Genomic DNA, 22,298 nt, shown 5'->3' on the forward strand with positions numbered 1-22,298 from the left:
TCGGCACTGGAGACCCAGTGTTGCCCCTGTTCTCTGATCGTGGCCATCGTGCCGGAGTCACTGCAATCGCAGGTGGCCCCGCCCCTGTCTTAGAGCCACGCCCCCGCACCTAGGCCACACCTCTGTGCCCCAGATCTTGCCCCTAGCGCCCTCAGTTCCATTCCTAGGCTCTCTCTGCTCATGAAATACCCGCGTCCGAGCAGTCCTTCTGATTATCCCACTGCTTAGTTTTGTATCTATCTCTGAGAGTTTCTCCGTGTCCTTTTTCGTCTTCTCCAGGTTTTGAAACGATTAATACGCTCAATAGAGTGCAATGTAGGGACGCTGAACCCCGAGCCCTCTTCGGTTCCACTAAAAAGCTCCGCCCTCTCAAGAAACCCTAAATCCAGTCCTCTGTACCACCTTACAAGGAACCCGGGATCCGGGCTCCCTTTTTCCTCAGGACCCCAGAGTCTGGACCCCAGCCCCTCTTGTCTCTTGAGTTTGAACACTCAACTCCTCATCTTTAAGGGACCCTTCATCTTTAAGGGGTATAATTACGGGACCCTCATCTTTTTCCTCAGGCACCGAGGCTCTCCCTGGGTCCTGGGAGAGCTGCCACCTCTAGTCCACTAGTGCGTGTGGATGCGGGAGTCTCCACCTTGGTGAACCTCCAATAAACTCCTAGTCGTCTTGCCCACGACCCTTAACTCTGATGAGGTCACAAGGAAACCAATCAATCAAAAGAAATCAGTGGAAGTCAATCAAAAACCCATCCCCATACCTCTAGTCTCAAAAATATACTTGACGCTGAACAGGATTCTTTTGTGGTCCTATCAATCACTTCCACATCTCCAACACACAAACTACACTAGAGGGTAGCCAGGAGTCCAGGCCCCCAGACCATTCCTCCTCCAGACTCAGGAATCTTGGCCCCCAGTTTCCTCCTCTCTCAGATACAGACAGGTTTCCTGGTCCCCATCAATCCTCCCTCAGACCCAGGTGTCCAGACCCCCAATTCTCCTCCTCTCTCAGGGATCCAAGCATCAGAATCCCGAAATTCTCACCAGGCCTCAGCTAGACTTCACCTGTCTTTTCCCAAAGCAAAAATCCTCTCCCAGACTGTCACCGTCGGATCCCCCTTCCCGCTGTCCGGCGCCCGGACCCGCCCCCCCTCCGGTCCCTCCCACTTTTCCCAAACAAAGCTCCCGGGCAACTTTCTCCCTCGCAGCGCCCCGCCCGCCCGCGGCTCCCCAGCCCCAGGCCGGGAGGTAGGTAGGAAGGCGCCGGCGGGAGTCGGGGATCCTGCTTTGGGGTGTGTGAGTTCGGGTGGGAAGTTATGCGTTATGAATTGAGGTGTTTGTGGGACCGTCTCTGAATTGCTCGCAGCCCTCTTTTTGCCGGGGGGGGGCCCGAGTTTGCGCTCGTGACTGAGTCTAAGTGTGGAGTTGGAACTTTTGCCAGAGTTGGGGTGTCTGTTGATGGGTCTGAGTTTGGGAGTATGCGCCTGGGAGTCGGTGAGGATGGGGGACTGTGGGGGGAATGTCCGTGGAGGTATCGGTTTCAAGTGAGAAAGGGCCCCATGCTTGTTTCTGATCGAATTGGTTTGTGTGTGTCATTTGTGGGCGCCTGGTCCTCCTCATGGAGAAAGGAGGCCTCCTGGGTGGCAGAAGGGGGGGCTACGGTGCTTTCTGGATCTTCGGTCTTGTCTCTTTGGAGGTTTGGGGCCTAGGGCAGGAAATTAGTGGGGACCTTTCTGACTCAGCTCCTCTGTCCCTTTGTCTGGCCACATGGGGGAGAGCTGGGCTGGGATTTTGGCCTACGGGGGTCCTGAATGCCTCAGCGCCACTGGGCTCGGCCAGGGGTCTTTGTCTGTCTGGGCCGGAGCTCCGGGGTCCGAGGAAGGAGGGGGTTGGGGGCCTGGACTCTGGGGTCCTGGGAAAGCTGTGGAAGACGTGGAGCCGCCAGGGAGGCGGGATCTGACTGTATTGGAAAAAGTTTTCCCCTGTTCCCGGCCTCCGGAAAGTCACTGGGAACTTGAGTTGGATCCGAGCCCATGCCGCGGGGGGGGGGGGGGGGGAGGAAGGGGAGGGAAGGGGCGGGGCCGGGGGCCAGAGAGGAGGCGCCCTCGCTGGCCAGCCCCTCCCCTGATGGGGGTTGTGGGAAACTGGGGGAGGGGACGCCTGGGCCCTTTGTTCTGACTCTCCTGATGGCAGGACGCCCCAGTCCCCCAGTCTGTGGTTCTGTAGGTCTTTCCTGGTCTTGGCTTGAGTTTGTGCCCTGAGTCTCTGTCCCCTGCCCTCTGGGTCTCTGTCCCCCGACACTGGGTCTCTGTTCCCTGTCTCTGGGACTCTGTCCTCTCTCTCTAAGTCTCTGTCCCCCTCTCTCTGGATCTCCCCTCAGCCTTACTAGGGCCTGTGCCCCTCCTTCTTTTCTAGCAGCTGCTGCTCACATCCTGGCACCTGTTCTCGGGGTGGGACTGAGAAGATCTCACCCACGTCCCCCTTCCCTGCAACTAGGCTCTGACTCCTGTCTTCTTTAAACCAGTAATCCACACCCAAATTTTCAGCCCTCCTGGACCCTAGTCATTACTCTGGGGTCTTCAAGACTTCATCACAATCCAGGCTCCCCTGAGAACACAGGAGAACGCTCTCACCCTAAGCTGCCCCAGAAATCCAGCCCCTTTCTCCCCCAGGACCCAGGAGTCCAGGCCCCCAGTCTCCTGCTTCCCTCAGATCCAGGAGTTCGGCCTCCAGCCCCCTCCTTTCTCAGACCCAGGGGTCCAGATCCCCAAACCTCTTCTCCCTCAGATCCAAGGGTCTGGGTGCCCCCAGCCTCCTCTCTCAGACCCAGCAGTCTGGACTTCTAGCCCACCCTGCTCTGAGGTCCCTCTGGGTGGGTCAAGGGAATGTTGCTGAACTCTGTGTTCCTCCAGGCCCAGATGGGGGAACCCCGGGCTGGGGCCCCCCTGGACGATGGCAGCGGCTGGACAGGAAGTGAGGAAGGAAGCGAGGAGGGCACTGGCGGCAGTGAGGGGGCGGGGGGAGACGGGGGCCCAGACGCAGAGGGTGTCTGGAGTCCAGACATCGAGCAGAGCTTCCAGGAGGCCCTGGCCATCTACCCACCCTGTGGCCGGCGGAAAATCATCCTGTCCGATGAAGGCAAGATGTATGGTGAGTCCAGCCCGCTCTTTTGCCTTAGCCCCCACTGGTTAATAAAAATATTAAGCAACACTGATGGAGCTCTAAGCACAGTTCACATAAAAGCACATTGCATCCTCAGAATGACTCAGGTAGGAGTTAGCATCACCATTTGCACAAATGAGGAAACCAAGGCCCAGCAAGGCTAAATGATTTGCCTGAGGCCACAAAGAACCAGTATGTGGAGGAACTGGGATTTGAACCCAGGCAGCCTGGCTCCAAAGCCTGCAGTCATAATTCCTCTCCCTTATAGCCCCCGGCTTGCTGTGGACCTCTGGGAAATGTTGCTTCTCTCTCCTCCCCTGGTGTCCTCTCTGTTGGGAAGTTCTGCTGAAGGTCTAACTCTGTTCCATCTTTGACTTTTCAGGTCGGAATGAACTGATTGCCCGCTACATCAAGCTGAGAACAGGGAAGACTCGAACTCGCAAACAGGTCTCAGGACTGCCTTGTGGGCTTCTGTTTGGAGTGGGCTTGTCTTGTCAGGGTCAGCCTACCAGGAGATTCACATTAGAGGAGAGGCTTGTTCGTGTGTTTTTGCCTCTCCTTTTGGCCCCGTTGTTAGTACACTCTAACTGTGCCTATTGTGGTGTAGTTCTCTTAGCAGTTGCATGAGAACTAGAGGGTAAGACAGACCAGAAGAGCCAGAGAGAAAAGGATGGGGAAGAGAAATAAGACCCGGATTTGCTGGGTCTTGGGATGATCAGTAGTGTTAGTGAGAAAAGAATAGCCTTTATGGACACATCTGTGTTCTTACGCTCCAAGGCAGCTGGCGCTTTCTATGTATTTGTCATCTTTCGTGTTTCAGCAGCTCCATGGGACACCTGGAGGGAGGGAAGGGGTACGGGACGCAAGGGGTGAGTGGCTGTGGCCTGAATCTGCTTCTTTGTCACTCCCTTCAGGTCTCTAGTCATATCCAGGTTTTGGCCCGAAGGAAATCGAGGGAAATCCAGTCCAAGCTCAAGGTAGAGGTCAAAGGACCGTGGCAGACACCCTGAGAGGGAGGCAGAGACCTTGAGAGGGGGGATAGGGACCCAGAGAGAGGAGGATAGGGACCCAGAGAGAGGGGGACAGAGACCCAGAGAGAGAGGGCAACAGAGGTCCAGAGAAAGAGGGAGAGACCCAGGGTGGGGGACAGAGACCCGGAGATGGGGACAGAGTCACACAGAGGTAGACAGATGAGGGGAGCAGAGACCCAAGGTGGGGGTTAGTGGCCCAGCAAGGGGGTGAATAGAGACCCTGGGTAGGAAGTGTCATAGAGAGAGGGGGACCGAGATTTAGCTTAGGACAGGCCAGAAGGATGGGTCGTTGGGCCTGTCCTTTGACTACTGCTGTCTTCACCCTCCCTCTCCTCTCCTCCCCTCCCCTCACTGTCTTCTCCCTCTTATGCTGTGAGGATCTCCTCTTTGTCTCCTTCTGGTTCATCTTTCCATGTTGCCTGCCTGCATTTTCTGTGCCCAGAAATCTTCATTTCCTTTTGGAGATGTTCATATCTCTTTTCTTTTTTGCATCCTCTGGATTTCCTGTTCCATCTTGGCCTGAGACCTTCATTTTCTACTCCTCTGAGTATGGGGTCTTTTCTGCCTCTTCCTTAGGACTTGGGGACCACTACTTCCTGTTCATTTTGTGCCCAGAAGCCTCCCCATCCTTTTTCTTTAAGTCTGAAAACCTTCACTCCCAATCTTTGGTCTTTTGTGGATCTCACTGTCCCCCTCCTTTCTGGGCTGGGAAACCTTCACCGTCTCTTCTCTCTGGGTTTAAAAGTCTCATTTCCTGTTGCCTGTGTATTCGGAAACCTCCACTTCCGGCTCTTTCTGAACCTAGAAACCCTCATTGCTGTCTTTTATTCTGGGCCTGGGAACCCCTTTCCTCCTCTAGGCCTGGCTTTCTCTACTTTCTGTTCTATATTCATCCCTTGCTCCCCCTTCCTTCCATCGCTCAGCTCAGGGTGGCTGGACTATAGGGATTGGGAGGGCAGGAAGGTGGAGTGGGGCAGTCCAGGCCTCATTTCCTAAGTCGTGTTTTCTTTCTTCCTTTGGCACCCTCACCCACCCCCATGGGCAGGCCCTGAATGTGGTAAGTCCCCTTACGCATCCTCCCACCCTCTCCCTTTCCCAGACATTCCTGAGGAGGCCAGGAGGGGCGGGGGGCTGTAGTGAGAGGGATTTGGACCCTCACCCAACCCTTCGCCTTGGCTCTGCATCTCTGCGGGCTTGCCCTGCCATGTCATTGTCCCACCCTTCCTGTGTCGACTGGGACTTCCCACTAACATGGACCTCCAACATTTCCTCCAGGACCAGGTTTCCAAGGACAAGGCTTTCCAGACAATGGCCACCATGTCCTCAGCCCAGCTCATCTCAGCACCTTCCCTGCAGGCCAAACTTGGTCCCACCGGTCCTCAGGTGGCCTGGGTTGGGGATTGTGGGGTTCAGGGCTGGAGCGGTGGGGTTGCAGTTTCAACAGGAAATTGACTGAGCCCCCTTCTTTGTCTCTTCAGACCCCAGAGCTTTTCCAGTTTTGGTCGGGGGGTTCTGGGCCCCCCTGGAATGTTCCAGAGTAAGTACTTCCTATTCTGGCTCAGCACCTGCTCCCCCCCCCACCTCCAGCCCTCTCTCACCCCATCTTCCAGCTCCCAACTCTTTTGTGAGCATAGATTCTGGAGTCAGGCTATCTGAATTTGAATCCCAGGGAGGAGGCTGGGGCAGTGATCCGGAGAAGAAGACTAGGTCTGAGCTGGGATAGTGAGGAGGGGATGGGGAAGAGAGGAGAAGGAGGGATGGGGCTGGGGCCTGATGGACTGAGAAGGAGGGACGAGGCAAGGGGAGTGCTTGGGGTCTGGCTGGTGACTGGGGTTGGTGGGACCATCCAGAAATGTGCAACCTGGGGAAGGAGTGGATTTGAGGAAATAAGCTCAGCATGGGATTGATGTGATGAATGTGAGGGGGCCTGTAGGATGCCCATGGGGATAATGACCTCCCAGTGAGATTGTCTGGGCCCCAGAGGCTCATGGGAAAGGCTTGTTCTCATCCCATAAAGGTGGTTCTTGGGCCTGAGGGTAGAGCAGGGCTCTTTATCTTCTCTCAGAGTCGGAAGGAAGAAAATGGGCCCCTTTTCAGCTCTGAGAGAGCCTTGAGGGTGACAGGATATGTTTTAAGCCTAGAAGATAGAAAGGGCCCCAGAGGCTCATGGGAAATGGATTTTTCAGCCCACGGAGGTGGCAGTGGATCCAGGCTGGGAGAGAAAAAAGTTTGCTGGGGAGGTGCTGCTGGATGGGGACACAGGAAAGGGTCAGAACAAGTCCCTGGGGGCTGAAGGAACTACAGGTTTGCAGGGGAGAGGGTTGGGCTGGAAGGAGGGGTGGTTCAGCAAGCATCGCACTGGGCATCGGGTCCCACCTTTTATGGAGCTGATAGTCAAATGGGGGCAACGAATGTTAATTAAATCATCACCTAAATAAACACAGAATTGAAGTGTGTGCCGTAGTGTGGAGAATCAAAACAAGTTCTTGGGTGACGGAGAGAGTTCTGGGGGTTTTTCTGAGGAGGTAACACTGAAGGCCAAGTAGGACTTAGTAAGGTATATAACGGGGTTGGGAATATTTTAGGTAGAGAAAACAGCATGTGCCAAGGCCCTGAGGTGTGAAAGTTTGGGGAGTTCCAGAAACTGAGAGAAGTATTAAGCCATTGGCTGGTCAGTCAGATGTTTATTGAGCACCTACAAAGTGCCTGGTACTCTTTTTGTATTGGGGACCCAGCATTGAACAAATTAGAATTCCTGCTTTCGTGGAGCTTATATACTTGGAGAGGGGAGGAGGCAGACAATAAACATATAGATAAATAAATAAGCATTAATAAGAAAAGAATAAATGTGGGAAATAAAGCAGGGTATATATCCTCTTTTTAGACAGGGGTCATGAGAGGCCTCTCTGAGGAGGTGGCATTTGAGCAGTGGCCCTAATGGGTAAGAGGGTAGGGTATTGGGGTTTAGATTTCAGAACTGGGATGGCAAGTACTAGGTTATGGTTTCTGCGGGTTCAGGTCTAAATGTCCACGGAGTTTGTGTCTTTCTGATCCTGATCTTTTGACACTTGGCCTCTGCCTGCCCTCTGACATCTCAGTCTCCTCACCACTATCTCCTGGGCTACCCATAGGTTATTGGCTTCTAGAGCCTTGTTGTCGAATACTGCAGTCACTAGCCACATGTGGTTATTGAAATTTAAGTTAATTAAAATTAAATAAGAATTCACTTCCTTGGGAATTCCCTGGCGGTAGAGTGGTTAGGACTCGGCACTTTCACTGCTGTGGACCGGGTTCAACCCCTGGTTGGGAAGATCCCGCAAGCCACTCAGCGTGGCCAAAAAAAAGAATTCAGTTCCTCAAATATCCTAGCCACATTCATACTCAGTAGTCACAGGTCATGTGCTCAGTAGGCACATGTGGCCAGTGGCTACTGTATTGGATGGCACAGATACAGAACATTTCCATCATCGCAGAAAATTCTATTGGACAGCCCTGCTTTATTTTATTTTATTTTTTAAACATTTATTTTATTGAAGTATAGTTGAGGCTTCAATGAAATGGTACCCATAATGTACTTGCACAGGGTCTGGCTTGTCATGGCCCCTCAGTAAATGTTAGATGGTACGATTAGCATCTTTCCTTCTTACTGACCCTCAGTTTCCTTTCTCCCTCAGTGTGAAGCCATTCTCGCAGACACCGTTCTCCTTGTCACTGACTCCTCCATCTACTGACCTCCCAGGTAAGAGCCGGTTCCGCACCCTCTCTTGTTTTCCCCTCTCTCTTCTCAGCCCTGATTGCCTTTCCTTCAACCTTCCATTGATCAGGGGATACATTCTTACTGAGATCCAGCTCTCAGGCAGGGCCTGTGGGGGTATGGAAAGATGAGTCACAGAATTTATAGTGGTTAAGAGCCTGGCCTCTGTAGCCAGATCTACTGGGTTTATGGTCTGTCACTTGCTGACCTAAAGGACATCAGGGATATTGATATATTAATCAAGATTCTTTAGCTGCACATGACAGAAACCCAAATCAAGCTAGATGACCAAAAAAAAGGGGGGGGAATTCATTGGTTCAGGTAACTGTTATTTCAGGAGTTATGGCTTCAGGCATGGCTGGATCCAGGGGCTCAAATGGTAGCATCAGGACTTGCTTGGGTCTGCTTTCCTCTGTGGTGGCTTCATTCCCAGGCAGGCTCTGCCCACCTGGTAGCAAAGATGGCTTCCAGAAGTCCATGCTGATGTGGTCCTAAGTACTCACATTGGTGAAAGAGAGCTCTCAGGTTCCACAGATTCATCAATTGGGAATGTTTTTGGCTGCAAGTTACAGAATATCCAAATTAACAGTGCCTTAAATAGTAAAGGCTTTAATGATTCCACATAACAAAAAATCTGGAGGTGGGCTGCTCCTGTTCTGGTTCAGCAGCTCAGCAATACCAGAACTGGCATCTCTATAGGTCTCTTGGCCTCTGTTTTATTATCCCAAGATGGCTGTTGTGACTCCAGGCAACACATTCCAAGCAGGACTTGGCCAGAGCCAAAAGCTTTCTCCTCCCAAAGTTCTGTCTTTTTCATTCAGGAAGAAACTCCTTCCCAGAAGCCCCCCAGCAGATTTCCCCTAACGTCTCATTGGCCAGGACTGTGTCACATGGCCACCTCTAGCTGCAAGGGAGGCTGGGAAAGTGAGTATTTAGCTTTTTCAGCTTCTAAGTGGAGGCAGGCAAGAGAGAACAGTGCTTGATATATTCAATAAATGTTAGCAATTATTATTGTTTGTTCTTCTCTCTCTAGGGTACGAGCCCCCCCAAGCCCTCTCACCTCCTGCTTTGCCCCCACCTGCCCCATCACCCCCAGCCTGGCAGGCTCGGGCTCTGGGCACTGCTCGGTTGCAGCTGGTAGAGTTCTCAGCCTTTGTGGAACCTCCGGATGCAGCTGACTCTGTGAGTGAAATTTTGGGATAGTCACTGGGGAGTTTTGGAATGAAGGGGGTTATAGGAAGGGAAAGCATAAAGCAGGGGTTCTCAAATTTTAGCATGTGTCAGAATAACATGGAGGGCTTGTTAAAACACAGATTGCTAGGCCCACCCTTGGAATTTCTGATTCAGTTGTTCTGGTGTAGGATCTGAGAACTTGCATTTCTAACAAGCTCGCAGGTGATGTTGATGCTGCTGGTGCAGGGACCACACTTTGAGAACTACTAGAATAAAGGAAGTGGAAGGTCATGGGGTCATGGATCGGAAAGGCCAGAGAAATCTCATCCAGGACATTGTTCATTCATTCAGTAAACATTTTTGAGTGCCTACTGTGTGCCAGGCTTTGGGGTGGATACTGGGAGCCTGGAGAAGAAAATCTGTTTCTAGGTGCCAGCTTTCCTGGCCTAGGATGGAGACAGATGCCATATTAGTCAGAGTGGACTGACTGTTAGAAGAAGTAACTCCCAACCCTCAGGGACTGAACAACATAGAAGTTTCTCACTCATTAACATTTCAGTGTGGCTGGTTGGTAGGAGCCTTCCACACAGTGATTTGGGGAATCCAGGCTTCTTCCATTTTGCGGCTCTGCCATTTTCTAGGGCTTCAGAAGATGCTGCTGGATGCTCTGCATCTGGCTGGCAGATGGTGGAAAGCAGAGAGTCAAGACTTACGCAGGTTTTATGAATCTGGCTTGGAAGTGGCAACTATTAGGTCTGCTCACATCCCATTGGCCAGAACTTAGTCATGTGATCACACCTAACTGCAAAGGAGCCTGGGAAATGTAGTTTAGCTGTGTGAAAAGGAACTGGGATTTGTGAACACAGAGTCTCTGCCATAGTGACCTAAACGCCAGTTGCTGTATATCGTGGTCCTGGTAAAACCCAAGTCAGATGAGGTTAAAACCCTCCCATCTCACTTGGAACAAAAGCTAAAGTCCTTTCAGTTGCCTACAAAGCTCTGGTTGATCTGACCCTCATTCCTGTTCTGATCTTACCTCCTGCCCTCTCACCCTTGTTTACTCTGCTCTGCCACACTGACCTCCATGCCCTTTCTCAAACATGCCAGGCCCACACTTGGTTCAGGGCCGTTGCATCTGGATGTCCTTTCCCCAGATATCGCCATTCTCTCCCTCCATTCATTCAGGCCTTTGCTTGTCTTCTCAGATTGGCTTTCCCAAGTCACTTTATGGAAAATGACAGTCTTGCCAGCATTACTATGCTTTATTTTTTCATAGCATATGTCACTCTCTGAAGGTTATATTATCCATGGAATGATTTTTTAAAATTTCTGTCTCTGCCGGTAGCTCCATGAGGTAAGGTAGCCCTGGGACCCAGAATAGTGCCTGCACACAGTAGGTCTCTCGACAGATGTCTGTTGAATAGCAAGTATGTGCTGGGATAGGGGAAGCTCACATTTCTGTGGGTGTACAGAGGAGTAATTATACCGGGGGAGTGAGTGAAGACTTCCCTGAGATGAATTTGCCATGTGCGGAACTGGATGTTTCAGACACAGAGAAACAGCATGAAGTTTTCAGGGAAACAAATAATTGAACATGGTGGGAGTTGGTGAGGCTGCAGATAGGTGGGTAGGTGCTGGTTCTGGAGGAACTGACATTGCCAAGCTGAGTGAGGGACCCAGACTTTGTTTAGAGGGTAATGGGGAACCACGGAAAAGGTAGGGTATAGAGATGCCATCTGATTGCGATCAAGGGAGGCTTTCAGGAAGAGGCAGATTTGGACGGACTTGGGCCTGGAAAGACAGAAGGAGGATTTGTATTGGAAGAGAAGAAGGGGAATATTTTCAAGGTATGGACAGAAGTGATAAGAATAAGAACAGATAGGAAGTCCTGATGTGGGCTCTGTGGATTTCCACCCATCCATCCGTCCATCCATGAATACCTATTCAATACAGGGTCAGGTTGAGGGGGTGTGGGCTTTGTCCTAGGGGTACTGGAGAGCCATGGGAGGATTATGAGCAGGAGAGGGCCAGGGTTAGCTCTTTAGCCATGTGAGTGAAGAACTGAAGAGGAGATTGGAGGCTGGGAGGCCAGGGAGAAGGCTGGGGTGAGGGTGGGAGAGGACAGGGCTGTGGGGATGGAGAGCAGGGGACAGGGCAGGGAATTGGACAGTAAGGACAGGGCTTGGGGACTGAGATACTGTGGGAGTAAAGGGGCAGCAGGGAGTGGGGACAGTGCCTGAGAGCTGGGCCCAGTGGAACAGCAAGCAGGAGCTGTGGCGATGGTGACGGGGTGTGGGATGAGCTTGGGCAGCAAGGGCTGCGGGTCCAGCCCATCTCCCACTCCTCACCCGTGGCTGTCCCTCCTCAGTACCAGAGGCACCTGTTTGTACATATCAGCCAGCACTGCCCCAGCCCCGGAGCGCCCCCCCTCGAGAGTGTGGACGTCCGGCAGATCTATGACAAATTCCCTGAGAAAAAGGGTGGTCTGCGGGAGCTGTATGATCGTGGGCCCCCCCACGCCTTCTTCCTGGTCAAGTTCTGGGTGAGTTCCACCAAAAACAAGTGCTCACAAGTCACGTGGCCTCCTAGCTAAGGCCACTGGCTCTAACGGAGAGTCTCAGGACTTACCAGGTCAGCCTGGGCCTTACCAGTCCTCATGGCTCAGAGTGTCAGCCCCCTCAGCAGCAAGGAACACCAAGGAGTTTTGGATGGGACCAGTGCAGGTGTGGAGACCTCCAGCCTCCCCAGGTCCCACTAGACTTTGCCACACCCAGTCACGCAACTTATACGGCCCTGGGGATTTGCTTGTGACATTTCAGACTTCGCTGTGTCCCACCTGACCACACCAAACCTTGTTGCTAAGGAATAGCTCCTTCCCCTTAGCAAATGAATCCTGGAGTGTTTGGTCTCTAAAGAGGGGACGAGGCTTTACTGGGTTTCACCAGACCCTGTTGCTAAGAATGTCTGGCCTTGAGGAAGGGACTGAAGGAGCTGGGGAGTGGCTTTGTAAAGTCCTGTATTTATTTAGCAGTCATTTATTGAGCACTTAATGTATATAAGCCCTGAGCCAGGTATGTAATTGTGAATAAGAGGGTTTCTTAGGCTTATTTGGTGTGGTGTCCAGTACAATGACTGATGCTATATATAGGGGTTCAATCAATATTTGAATGTTTAGGTGGTGCTAACTCTTGTGGTAACCAGGGCTGTGGAGGGATATACATAGTCTTCAAGAAGGAAAGCCCGTAGCTTCCATGGTTATGAAGCATTCTGGTATGTGATGTGGCAGCCTGAGACGGCTCTGAGGATGTGCTGCTGAAGTTTTAGGCATTGTTAGGGCTTAAGACACGCCTCACAAGGTCCCAGGTCTGGAGAGCAACCCTTCAGAAGCCCAGTATGTGAAGGGCTGCAGGGGAGTGGCCGGGAAGGCCTTCTGTTTTCTTTAGCTTCACAAGGCCCTGTTGCCAGGGTGATGGATGGAGTCAGGCCTCTGAGGAGAGCACTAAACCACCCTGGAGAATGACCTGACCAAGTCAGCAACTACAGTTAGGAAAAGGAAGAGAGATGCCTCCTGGGAAGGTGACCAAGGGGCTCAGACCAAAGATGTGATGGGGTCTTAGGCTTCATTAGGCTCCACTTGGCCTAATGGACTGTCTTCCAATTGGCCACTGGGGTCATGAAGGGATCTGACACCTGAGAATTGGCTGAAAGGGCCTGGGAGAGTTTTCTAGAGAGGAGTCAGGCTTCCCCAGACCTCGCCATGCCCCGTTGCTAGCCACTTGTCTTAGCAACCAGGGTCAGGAAGGGCCCTGAGGGAGAGCTTCTGGTTGCTAGGGAATAGCTGCCTCCTTAGTAACCAGGCCCTTGGAAGGGGCTGAACACCTGAGTTGGGGGTTTCAGGAGAAAAAGTTGAATTCCAGGGCCTCCTTGGTGGGGAAGTTACTGAGGAGAGAGGGTCAGGACCATGGGGGACCCAGACATGTTTAACACTGATGGAAGGAACGGTGGGTCTTCTCCAGAAACTGGCCCATGGAGAGGTGGGGACTTTAAATGTTGAGGAAAAGAGATGGGCAACTGCAGGGCAATGGGTGACACCAGGCCAAGAAGCACAGTTCCCACTTTAGAAGAGTCCCCACTGTTTATAAGGGACACCCCCTCCAACTTACCTGTGCCTCCCCATCCCCAGGCGGACCTGAATTGGGGCCCGAGTGGCGAGGAGGTGGGGGCCGGCGGTAGCAGTGGTGGCTTCTATGGAGTGAGCAGCCAGTACGAGAGCCTGGAGCACATGACCCTCACCTGTTCCTCCAAGGTCTGCTCCTTTGGCAAGCAGGTGGTGGAGAAGGTGGAGGTGAGGCTGGAGGGGTGGAGCTCTGGGCGGGTGAGTGCCCAGCCACCTGCCACTTTGGGGGTGCAGACTAAATGGACTGGGAGCCACAACAGCTCAGGCCTTTGGGGGTCTGCATGGTGGGTGCGGGGTGTCCTAACCTCTTTAATGCACGGGCTTAGAGCTAATACGGAGTTCCAAAGTGATGTGTAGAGGTCACTTTGAGGGTTTAAAGATACTGTGTAGTACAGAGATTTACAGTCACTAAGATTCAAAAGGTTCTTGTGGATCTGGAGGAGTCCGTAGGGCAAGGAGGTTCAAGGGTCACACTTAGAGGTTGCGCAGGGCTTGAGGGGGCTCTCAAGTCCAGAGGTCAAATAGACTTCGGAGATCTCATGGAGGGTCTTTGGAGGGTTTGAGGGTATCTGAGGGCCTGGAGGGTTTTGAGGGTTCAGAGCACAGCTTTGAGGGGCTGGAGGGGTCCCTAGTTCCAGGCTCAGTGAGCCTGAGCTGGGTACCCAAGGGTTCAGGCCCATCTTTGGTCACTGTGGATGGGGCAATGGGGGGAAGATGGCAGTGGGGAGTGGGTGTGCCATCTGAGAGGAGGCGTGGAGTGGGATTCAATTCCTGGGGTGACCCCTGTGTCTCTGAGTCACTGTCCTCTCCACTCCCTGTCCCCTGGTTCAGACGGAGCGTGCCCAGCTGGAGGACGGGAGGTTCGTGTACCGCCTACTGCGCTCACCCATGTGTGAGTACCTGGTGAATTTTCTGCACAAGCTGCGGCAGCTGCCTGAGCGCTATATGATGAACAGTGTCCTGGAGAACTTCACCATCCTCCAGGTGATGCGCTGGTGCTGGGCCTGAGCAGGGACCCTGATATGGAGGGGAGTGCCTGCAACAGACCCTCAGCCTAGGGACCCTTTACCTGGGAAACTGACACAGTGGGGACCTCACACTTGACCCTTAGCTTAGGGGACCCGTTTACCCAGGGAACTGTTATGGTGGGGATTCCACAGCATTCTCATAAAAGGGAAATTGACCTGGAGGACACCCTACAGTGGATATTCAGCCTAGGGGACCCCCTTCACAGGGAACCTAACCTTAGCCCAGGGAACATGATATGGTAGAATCTCCTTTAACTTTGGGAAGTATGATGTGGTGGGGACCCCCTTGACCCTATAATGTGATATAGCATCTGATGTGAGGTCCCTCCCTACTGACCCTGAGACCTAGAACCTGGCATGTTGGCATCCCATCTACCTGGGGGAACATGACATGGTGGGGATCCCTTTCTTGGGTATCCCATGATTCCTCGGGCAGGGCACAGTGTTCCCTGCCCTCCCTTCTAAGCATAAACCCCTTCTCCTGGCCTCCTTGGCAGGTGGTGACAAACAGAGACACCCAGGAACTGCTGCTCTGCACCGCCTATGTCTTCGAGGTCTCCACCAGTGAGCGGGGGGCCCAGCACCATATTTACCGCCTGGTCAGGGACTGAAGGGGGACCCCAGAAGTGGCTCACCCCCGGAATACCCTCCTCCCAGGAAGGACCTCCAGCTTTCCTCACGTTTCTTACTTGGCGGGGGGGTGGGGGTGGGTGGGCTGCTCCCTCTTAGGACCTTAAAAGCTCAGTGGTGAGTTGAATGGGCTGGGACTGAGGGGAAAGGATGGATCCTGATATTGGGACCTCCCAGGGGTGTCTGAAAGGACAGATCACTCCAGAGCATTTGACACTGGGGACAGGAGTGAGACAACCGGTGGGACAGCACTCGTTTCTGTCTCTGACAGGCATCCTCCCCCTTCTCTGTTTTGGAGGTCTTGGAGGGCCCCAGTTACACATTGGCTTGTCCCTCTCTGTTTTTCAGCACCCCCCTTCTTCCCAATCTGCCTCTCCTTACCAGCCCCATCCCAGGACCCTGATATTGAATTTTGAAGGTTAACCCTTTCTGTGCAGGAGTAGAGCCAGGTGGGCCCTGGAAATATTTTTTTTTTTAATATAACAAGAGATATTTATAAGTGGGTGTTAGGGTCGTGACTTTTTCTCAGCTGGGCAAGCAGTGGGGTGAGGCTTTTAAGTCTCATGTCCTCTTCTAAATGAGCCGTGGGGCTAGACTGTGTTGCCTCCTTCTCCTCCCCTCCCCCCAAAGTGTGTTGGTTTGTGTTTTGACAGAGGATAAAGCTATTTTACCAAAACGCAGGGGATTTATTTGGCGTTTGGGCTAAAAATAATCTAGTGGGAGGTGGTAGGCCGACAGAAGAGGCAAAGAAATGAGGTGTCTTTAGGGGCAGGAAGCTGGTGGCCGGAAACCCCAGGTCCCCCGGGAGAGGTGACAACAGCGGGTGAGGCAGACCTCTGGGTCCCCGAGGGGAATGAGGGCTCAATGGCTGGGACCAGCTGGGGATTAAACAAATATTTACAGGCGACAGGGAACTAAATGCCCAGGGCACTTGAGGGGGGCGGGGCAGGGCTTCGGGAAGGTCGGGGCCTATCGGTACCGAGCGAGCCGATCGTAGACGTGGTCCAGGTTTCTGCACAGGAATATGGAGAGCGTCATGAAGCTGAGCTATGGAGAAAGGAGACGCGGTCAGACAGGTCGAGGGGGTGCCGGGGAGAGTTGGGGGTCCCCAGGGAAAAAACCTAGGGGGTGGGGCCAGGGGAAGAAAATAAGGGCCCGCGAGTTGGGCGGGGCTGCGTCATGGGAGGTGTGGAGAAGGGAGTAGGTAGGAGATGGGCGGGACTAGAGGGAGAACTGGGCCTGGTCGTGAAAGACTGTCAGGGACGGGAGTTTGGAGAATATGGCGGAATTAAGGGTAAAAGGGCTAGAGGTCATTGGGTAGGACACCAAAGGGCGGGCCGGGGAGGGGTGGGAGCGGAGTTGAAGCAGGAAGGAATAGGGTGGGGTAGAGGGAATCCAGCTGCGTCTAGCATAGGTCTAGAGTCTGAGAAGCCGCGTGATCCGGAGAAAGCCCAAAGTCCTTTATTCCGGAGGCTTATCTATCTCGCCCTCCGTCTCGGCCTCTAATTCCATCTCGGCCTCCATCTCCGCGCCTACACTCCCGGTCTCAGGTTGTTCCTCGTCTTGATCCCAAAGGGGCCAGGGCCCCAGAGCCATGGGCAGCTTACCCTGCGGGGCCTTGTCCCCCCAGTTAGGGCAGGCACCGCCATGCCCCAGCCAACCCACAGACTGCCGCTACGCCCGCTGCTGCTCAGCACACCATAGCGCCTGCCGCTGCCATCGGTGCTCGGGCCGGGCCCGCAGTTCGAACCTGCGGCTGGCGTTCCCGGTGGAGCATGCTGCGTGGTAGTAGCAGGCTCAGCCCCGCCACACTCACCTGAGGGGAAAGGGGAGGGATGTTGCGGCCAATAGCAGGAGGATGATATGCCAAGGAGGACCAATGGGAGCCTCGCGAGGAAGGGTGGGAACGCCTGCTCCCTCCGCGCAACCAATCAGGGCTCACAGAGGCTAGGTCTCCTCCCTCGTCCCAGGTGGAGCCTCAGGAGGGCCTGGATTGGCTGACGCTGTACCACGCATGAGCCTTTCCCTGAGAGAATGGTTGGACGCGCAATTTGGGGCGGGGCCATCTAGACCAATCGCGAGTGGGGGCGGGACCAGATCACCTCAAGTAGACCCACGCCGAGACAAATGCCCACTATGGAGATGAGGTTGTTGTGCAACCACTTCTGGAGGCTCCGTGCGCAGCCCTGGGGATATAGGGGAGAGGTTACAGGTAGGGTTCTTTTGGGGATTCGCCCTCAAGCCTGGGCCCACTGTTCTCCTCCGCCCAGCCCTAACCCTTCTTTCAGGTACCGCCCCCCTTCCCTAGTTACCAGGGTTCTCTAGTCTCTCCGCTTCGGACGGTCCAAGCCTTCCCCCTCCCCAGGCATCAGCGTTCCAGATCCTGCCCTTTCGCCTAGGCCTTTTCTTTAGGCCCCGCCCTTCAAAAGACCCCGCCCCTTGGAGCTCTGCCCCTCTTGTAGTACCTCCCTTTCTCGTAGCTCCACCCTGTCAGGCCCCTCCCACGTCCTGCGCTCCAAATCCTCCCCACCTCACGGTAGATGTAGCTGTTCGCGGGGACCAAGCAAATGTCTGCATTGTGTCGGGGCCGCGCCAGTTGTCCGAGCCCGCTGAACTGAGGGAAGGAGATCTTATCGAAGATTGCGGAGTCGTTGGTCGCCGATGAGTTATAGCAGGAGCAGGGCACGCGATGCCCTCTCGATTCGTTGCTCCTCAGGCTGGGGATACGGAACCAGTCCTGAGGAGAGTTCCAGCCGCAGCAGCGCAGCTAGGAGAGGGACAAGAGTCAGAGGAACAGGGGCTGGAGGGATGCAAGATGCTTTGGGGGATCAGGGGACTGGGTGATGGGTATGAGGTCATACTGGGGAGTAGAGGGCTAAGTGGTGGGTGCAGGGTGGGGGACTGTGAGCTGGGCTGGGGTCATGGCAGGGCCAGGAGACATTAGGCGAACATGAGGTTGGGAGAGACAAGTCACGGGGGTAGGGGTCATGGGGCCCGGGGGAGGAACTGCAGAATCGTGCTGTGGACTGAAGAGTGGATAGGCAGTACAATTCGGCCTCAGGGAGGGGACAAATGGTTGGGAGGGCGGGGTCATGTGAGTGACCAGGGAATGGAGTCTCACTTGGGTCGGGTCCCTTGGGAACCAGAGTCACTATTGGGCAGGGAGTGGGGTCACGCTAGGGCCTTGGGGCTGAGGGTGGAGTCTTGTCGAGGCGGGGGGCGGAGCCACTGCAGGAGCTGGGAGCTGGGGCACTGGGCCACGTCGCCGCGGCTGGAGGTGGAGTAGGTGAGTAGGGTTACTTTAGGGTCCTAGAGCTGGGGGCTCGGGTCGCGTCGGGGCCAAGTCTCTTCCAGGCAGTGGGCGGAGCCACGTCAGAATCCCAGAGCTAGAGGGAGGGATCCTGGTGGGTGGGGGCCTCACGCACCTGAAACTGCACGTAGTCCCAGCTCTCCTCCGCAGCCGTCTCCTCCGGGTGGGCGCGGTAGGTTTCGATCGTCTTCAGCACGACGTTCTCCACTTTCCGCTCCAGCTGATAGGCCGAGAGTGAGGATGAACCACCACCTGCCTCCCCACCGCCATCTGCCCCAACCCACTCCAGCCACTCCGTGGCTGTCTTAGCCTCAGGTAGTCCCTGAGCATCTTCAGGTCGGCCTCGGTTTTTCGCTGAATGGCTAGCTATGTCTCTATCCCTCAAAATCTCTCTCTCTCTGCCTGTTTCTATCGTCTGTCTTTCCGTTTCTCCACTATCTCCCATGATCTCATTCGGTTTCTGTCTCTTTCTCGGAGCCTTCTGTTTCTCTGAGGTTTGTTTGTTTGTTTGTTTTCCTGCTTCCTTTTGGATTTGTGTCTCTCTTCCTCTGTCCGTGTCGGTGAGTCTCTCTGGCCCTCCCTGTCTCTAGCTCCTTCTCTGTGTCTCTCTGCTAGTCTCTGCATCTGTCTCTGTCTTTCCGTATCTCTGTTTCTTTCTGTCTTCTTTATCTCTGTTATTTCTCTTTGTCTATGTCAGCCCCTGTCTGCCTTTGTTTCTGTCTCTTTCTACCACCCACTAGCTGGGGTTGGCGGGGGGAGAAGGGGAACTCACCTGGACCTTCTGAGTGGAGATGAGGATTCCCAGGGTGATCTGTGTGGCAAACAGGAGCAGCAGTGTCCCAAAATACTGGGGAGAGGCAGAGTGGAGAGGTCAGGCTGAATCCCTCCGCAGGATGAAGGAGCTGCCAGGGCTCTATTTGAGGGCAAGATGTGAATGAGCCTAGGGGTGGAGGGGGGAGGGGCACTCACCAGGCCCAGGAGGCAGCGGAACTCCTTCAGGGCCCCCACACAGCCCAGGAGGGCAAGGCCCATGGTGAGGATTCCTGAGATGGCCAGGGCCTTGGACCAGATCTGCAAGGGCATGAAGGACAAGCCTGGGGGAGGTGAGAGGCAGTGACGTTTGGCTCCATGTGCACAGCTCCAGGCAGCCCCATTCCATACCCACACACTACCCAAGCGGGGGACAGTAACCTGGGGGACCTCTTCCTGGGCTCCTGGCATCCTTTTCTCTGGGTCTCTGTCCCTGTCCCACCCTGAATCTCTCTATCCCTTTCCTTCTGGGATTCTCTCCACCTCTCTCTGTGGGTCTCTGTCCCTCTCTCTCTTTGGATCTCTGTTCCCTTCTTTCTAGATCTCTGTCCCTCTTTCTTCCTGGTCTCTGTCTTTCCCTCTTGTTCTCAGTCTCTCTTTCCTCCGTCAGCTCCTACCCACCCCCAATAGTTTCAGCCCCATCATTTGTTCTGTGACACTGGATCAGCCATCTAAACCTCCCTGAGACCTAGGGAATAATGTTATCTATTTCCTAGGGTTGTTTTGAGCAACACATGGGAGGCATGTGTTCAACTGGTCCTCTACACAGGGCGAACACATTATATATGAGCCATTAGGATTTTGACTATTACCCCATTGTTATTTTCCTACAATTATTATTAGTGTTGATCTGTTCTTTTACTTCCTTGCTGTGTGACATCCAGTAAGTGTCTTCCCCTCTCTGAGCCTCAAGAGAGGGAAGATTTATGGGAGAATCTGATGAGCCTCTGCCCAAGATCTGACACCTAGGAAGTGTCTGAGAAATGGCCATTATTATTACTGGTATGCACAACTCATTTGCCAGAGGAAGAAGCTGAGGCTCGGAGAGTTATGGCAGTAGAAAGTGGTGGAGCAAAGCCTGCGATCAGAACAGGGAGTTGGGCACCATGGGCCTCCCTGGGTTGAGGGAGACCACAGGAGGTCCTTGGAAGGGAGCCCAGTTCATGCCTGCTCCAGGAAGGCCCACCCGGACTGCCCCAGCTCCCTTACCCACAAAGGACACGAAGCTGGTCTTGTCGATGAGTATCCAGATGCCGAAGCAGAAAATAAAGCTGCCTAGGACCTGGGGAGAGGAGAGGAGAGCATGGCCGGTGGGCGAAGGAGGGTTTGGGATTGGGCAGCTGCGGCAGGGGCTGGGGCCTGGGCTGGGGAGCCGGGAGGCAACTCACGAAGAAGAAGAGGTTGAAAACGAAGAGGAGGTACTTGATGAGGCTGAGGCAGCTGTCCTGGGCTGACATCTTCTCCTAGAGGTGTGAGAGAACAGTGGGAGGGACAGGACAGAAGGGGTGGTGGCAGTAGGGGGACGCAGGCCTGAGAGAGAGATAGGGAGAGGCCGAGAGAGAAGAGAAAGGAAGAACTCAGAGAAAGAGGAAGTTCCAGGGGCAGAGCCCCACCCCCTCCCTTTACATGCGAGGTGACTTTCTTCTGTGTCTCTGTCCCCATCTCCCTCACCTGCCCCACTGGGATGCACACACCAGTACCTGAGGGGCCTTGGAATTGGTGGGCACCGAGGACACACCAGGCAGTTCTTCCCAGGTCTCCATGGCTCAGGCTGGGGGACGCGCAGGGAATCCTGATCTACTTGCACCCGCCTACTCTGGGCACCAGGACCCCAGGCCGGCCCTGGACAGCCGCCGACCTCACAGACACTCTGACCTCACCGCCTGCAAAGCTCTGCCATCTCTGCATTCATCTCTGTCCCCGCTTCCTGGCCCTCCCAGTTTCTTGTCCTCCTCTCCCTCGGTCTCTGTTCTTTTATCTCTGGATCTTTATCCTCTCTTTACCTCTGGGTCTCTGTCCCCTTCCGCCCCAGGTCTCTATCCTTTCCCTGTCTGGTTTCTGGCCCCTATCTATGTGCCTGCCCTTCTTTCTCTGTTCATCTACCCCCTTCCCCCACCTTCCCGACATTGCCCCTCTCTCGGAGTCTGCATCCTGTTCTTGGCAACAAGTGTAGACCAAGGTCCTCCCACGTGCTGGGCCAGGGGCTGCGCACCTGGGGGAAGTGAAAGTGCTGCAGGTCCCAAGTGGGAAGGTCCCCAGTGTGAGGGGGTGACTTGGCGGTACCAGAACACCCAGGGCGGAAGCTGAGCCTCGGGCAGTACTTCCTGCTTCTGCAGTGAGGCCCCTAGAGGGGCAGGCTCCACGGGAGTCAGGATTGAGCCCAGGACCTTGGCCATTAGATCCGGGTGTGCAGTACCTGATTCTCTAGGCCCGAGCCCCGCAGCCAGCAGCCTTTGAGGTCTCCCCTGATGCCCTGCAGGCTCCTCAATTTGTCAAGTCCTAAACGCCTCATGGATTTTTAACATCATGGATGCTCCTACCATCTTGACATCCACCCAGGCCCTGGAAAACCAGACCTTCTTAGAGACCCAGTACCCTCTCTTTCTTCTGAGCGATCTCATCCACTTTTTTTTTTAAGTCTCCAAATGTAATTATTTGTTATTAATGTCATCAAAAATCAATTCATATTAATAATATTCTGATTTTTGACTCGGGGCTTTCTTTTTTCCTCCAACTTTACTGAGGAATAACTGACAAGTATAATTGTACATATTTAAAGTGTACAGAATGATGATTTTATATGTATATATGTACATATGTATATACCTATATGTATGTAGTGGAATGATTGCCGGCTCAAGCTAATTAACATATTCATCACTTCACATAGTAAACTTAGTGTGTGTATGGTGAGAACACTCAAGATCTACTCTCAGCAACTTTCCAGCACACAAAACTGTATTATTAACTATAATTGTCATGCTGTACGTTAGATCTTCTGATCAGAACTTATTCCTCTTATAACTGAATGTTTATACTCTTAGACCTGTGTCTCCCCATTTCCCCCCCCCCAGCCCCTGGCAACCACCATTCTACAATCTGTTTCTGTTTCTATGAAATTGGCCTTTAAAATTTTTTTTTTTAATTTTTTTTTTAAAAATATTTTACATGGTAAAATGGTACCAGTATTTTTCTTTCTCTGGCTTCTTTCACCTAGCAGA

At 53.6% G+C, this 22,298-nt stretch overlaps 2 protein-coding genes and 1 long non-coding RNA gene across 10 annotated transcripts; 1 reads left to right on the top strand and 2 right to left on the bottom strand.

The window, feature by feature from the left end:
• Window positions 1-1,194: 1,194 nt before the first annotated feature.
• Window positions 1,195-15,633, top strand: TEAD2 (TEA domain transcription factor 2). Of its 6 annotated transcripts, none has more exons than XM_060130394.1 (12): window positions 1,195-1,250; window positions 2,915-3,152; window positions 3,547-3,611; window positions 5,241-5,252; window positions 5,471-5,578; window positions 5,674-5,732; window positions 7,870-7,934; window positions 8,983-9,131; window positions 11,491-11,664; window positions 13,306-13,467; window positions 14,131-14,283; window positions 14,825-15,633. In XM_060130394.1, the coding sequence occupies exons 2-12, from the start codon at window positions 2,921-2,923 to the stop codon at window positions 14,936-14,938; spliced, it is 1,293 nt and encodes a 430-aa protein (XP_059986377.1). In that variant the 5' UTR covers window positions 1,195-1,250; window positions 2,915-2,920; the 3' UTR covers window positions 14,939-15,633. The 6 variants fall into 6 exon arrangements, with proteins under 6 accessions (XP_059986377.1, XP_059986378.1, XP_059986379.1 ...); XM_060130397.1 differs by lacking the exon at window positions 1,195-1,250 and adding an exon at window positions 4,079-4,141 and having other exon boundaries at window positions 2,123-3,152; XM_060130395.1 differs by lacking the exon at window positions 1,195-1,250 and having other exon boundaries at window positions 2,121-3,152; window positions 13,306-13,428.
• Window positions 7,791-9,914, bottom strand: LOC132509398 (uncharacterized). Its single transcript, XR_009536967.1, has 3 exons — window positions 9,667-9,914; window positions 9,010-9,129; window positions 7,791-8,508 (listed from the first exon to the last, which is right to left on the bottom strand). It is a non-coding gene; the product is annotated as an uncharacterized LOC132509398 (long non-coding RNA).
• On the bottom strand, window positions 15,623-20,593 carry CD37 (CD37 molecule). Of its 3 annotated transcripts, XM_060130399.1 has the most exons (8): window positions 20,466-20,593; window positions 20,287-20,359; window positions 19,237-19,361; window positions 19,040-19,114; window positions 18,383-18,487; window positions 17,488-17,724; window positions 17,060-17,143; window positions 15,623-16,004 (listed from the first exon to the last, which is right to left on the bottom strand). In XM_060130399.1, exons 1-8 carry the CDS (start codon window positions 20,532-20,534, stop codon window positions 15,927-15,929), a joined length of 846 nt encoding a protein of 281 aa, XP_059986382.1. In that variant the 5' UTR covers window positions 20,535-20,593; the 3' UTR covers window positions 15,623-15,926. The 3 variants fall into 3 exon arrangements, 2 of the variants coding, with proteins under 2 accessions (XP_059986382.1, XP_059986383.1); XM_060130400.1 differs by lacking the exon at window positions 20,466-20,593 and having other exon boundaries at window positions 19,237-19,338; window positions 20,287-20,302; XR_009536966.1 differs by lacking the exons at window positions 17,060-17,143; window positions 17,488-17,724; window positions 18,383-18,487; ... (2 more) ...; window positions 20,287-20,359; window positions 20,466-20,593 and adding an exon at window positions 16,565-17,033.
• Between the last annotated feature and the right edge of the window lie 1,705 nt (window positions 20,594-22,298).

The sequence above is a fragment of the Lagenorhynchus albirostris genome, chromosome 19 (genome assembly GCF_949774975.1).
Source record: "Lagenorhynchus albirostris chromosome 19, mLagAlb1.1, whole genome shotgun sequence".
Classification (NCBI taxonomy): Eukaryota; Metazoa; Chordata; class Mammalia; order Artiodactyla; family Delphinidae; genus Lagenorhynchus; species Lagenorhynchus albirostris.

What these genes read in the sequence shown, in the direction of transcription:
- TEAD2 (XM_060130397.1), top strand. Translation starts at nt 2,888, where the DNA reads ATGTTGCTGAACTCTGTGTTCCTCCAGGCCCAGATGGGGGAACCCCGG. An exon ending in CGATGAAGGCAAGATGTATG is followed by an intron (nt 3,153 to 3,546) that starts GTGAGTCCAGCC and finishes TTGACTTTTCAG; the next exon opens with GTCGGAATGAACTGATTGCC. An exon ending in TTGGTCCCACCGGTCCTCAG is followed by an intron (nt 5,579 to 5,673) that starts GTGGCCTGGGTT and finishes TTGTCTCTTCAG; the next exon opens with ACCCCAGAGCTTTTCCAGTT.
- CD37 (XM_060130399.1), bottom strand. Translation starts at nt 20,534, where the DNA reads ATGTCAGCCCAGGACAGCTGCCTCAGCCTCATCAAGTACCTCCTCTTC. An exon ending in TCCGCTGCCTCCTGGGCCTG is followed by an intron (nt 19,115 to 19,236) that starts GTGAGTGCCCCT and finishes GCCTCTCCCCAG; the next exon opens with TATTTTGGGACACTGCTGCT. An exon ending in ACAGCTACATCTACCGTGAG is followed by an intron (nt 17,144 to 17,487) that starts GTGGGGAGGATT and finishes CTATATCCCCAG; the next exon opens with GGCTGCGCACGGAGCCTCCA.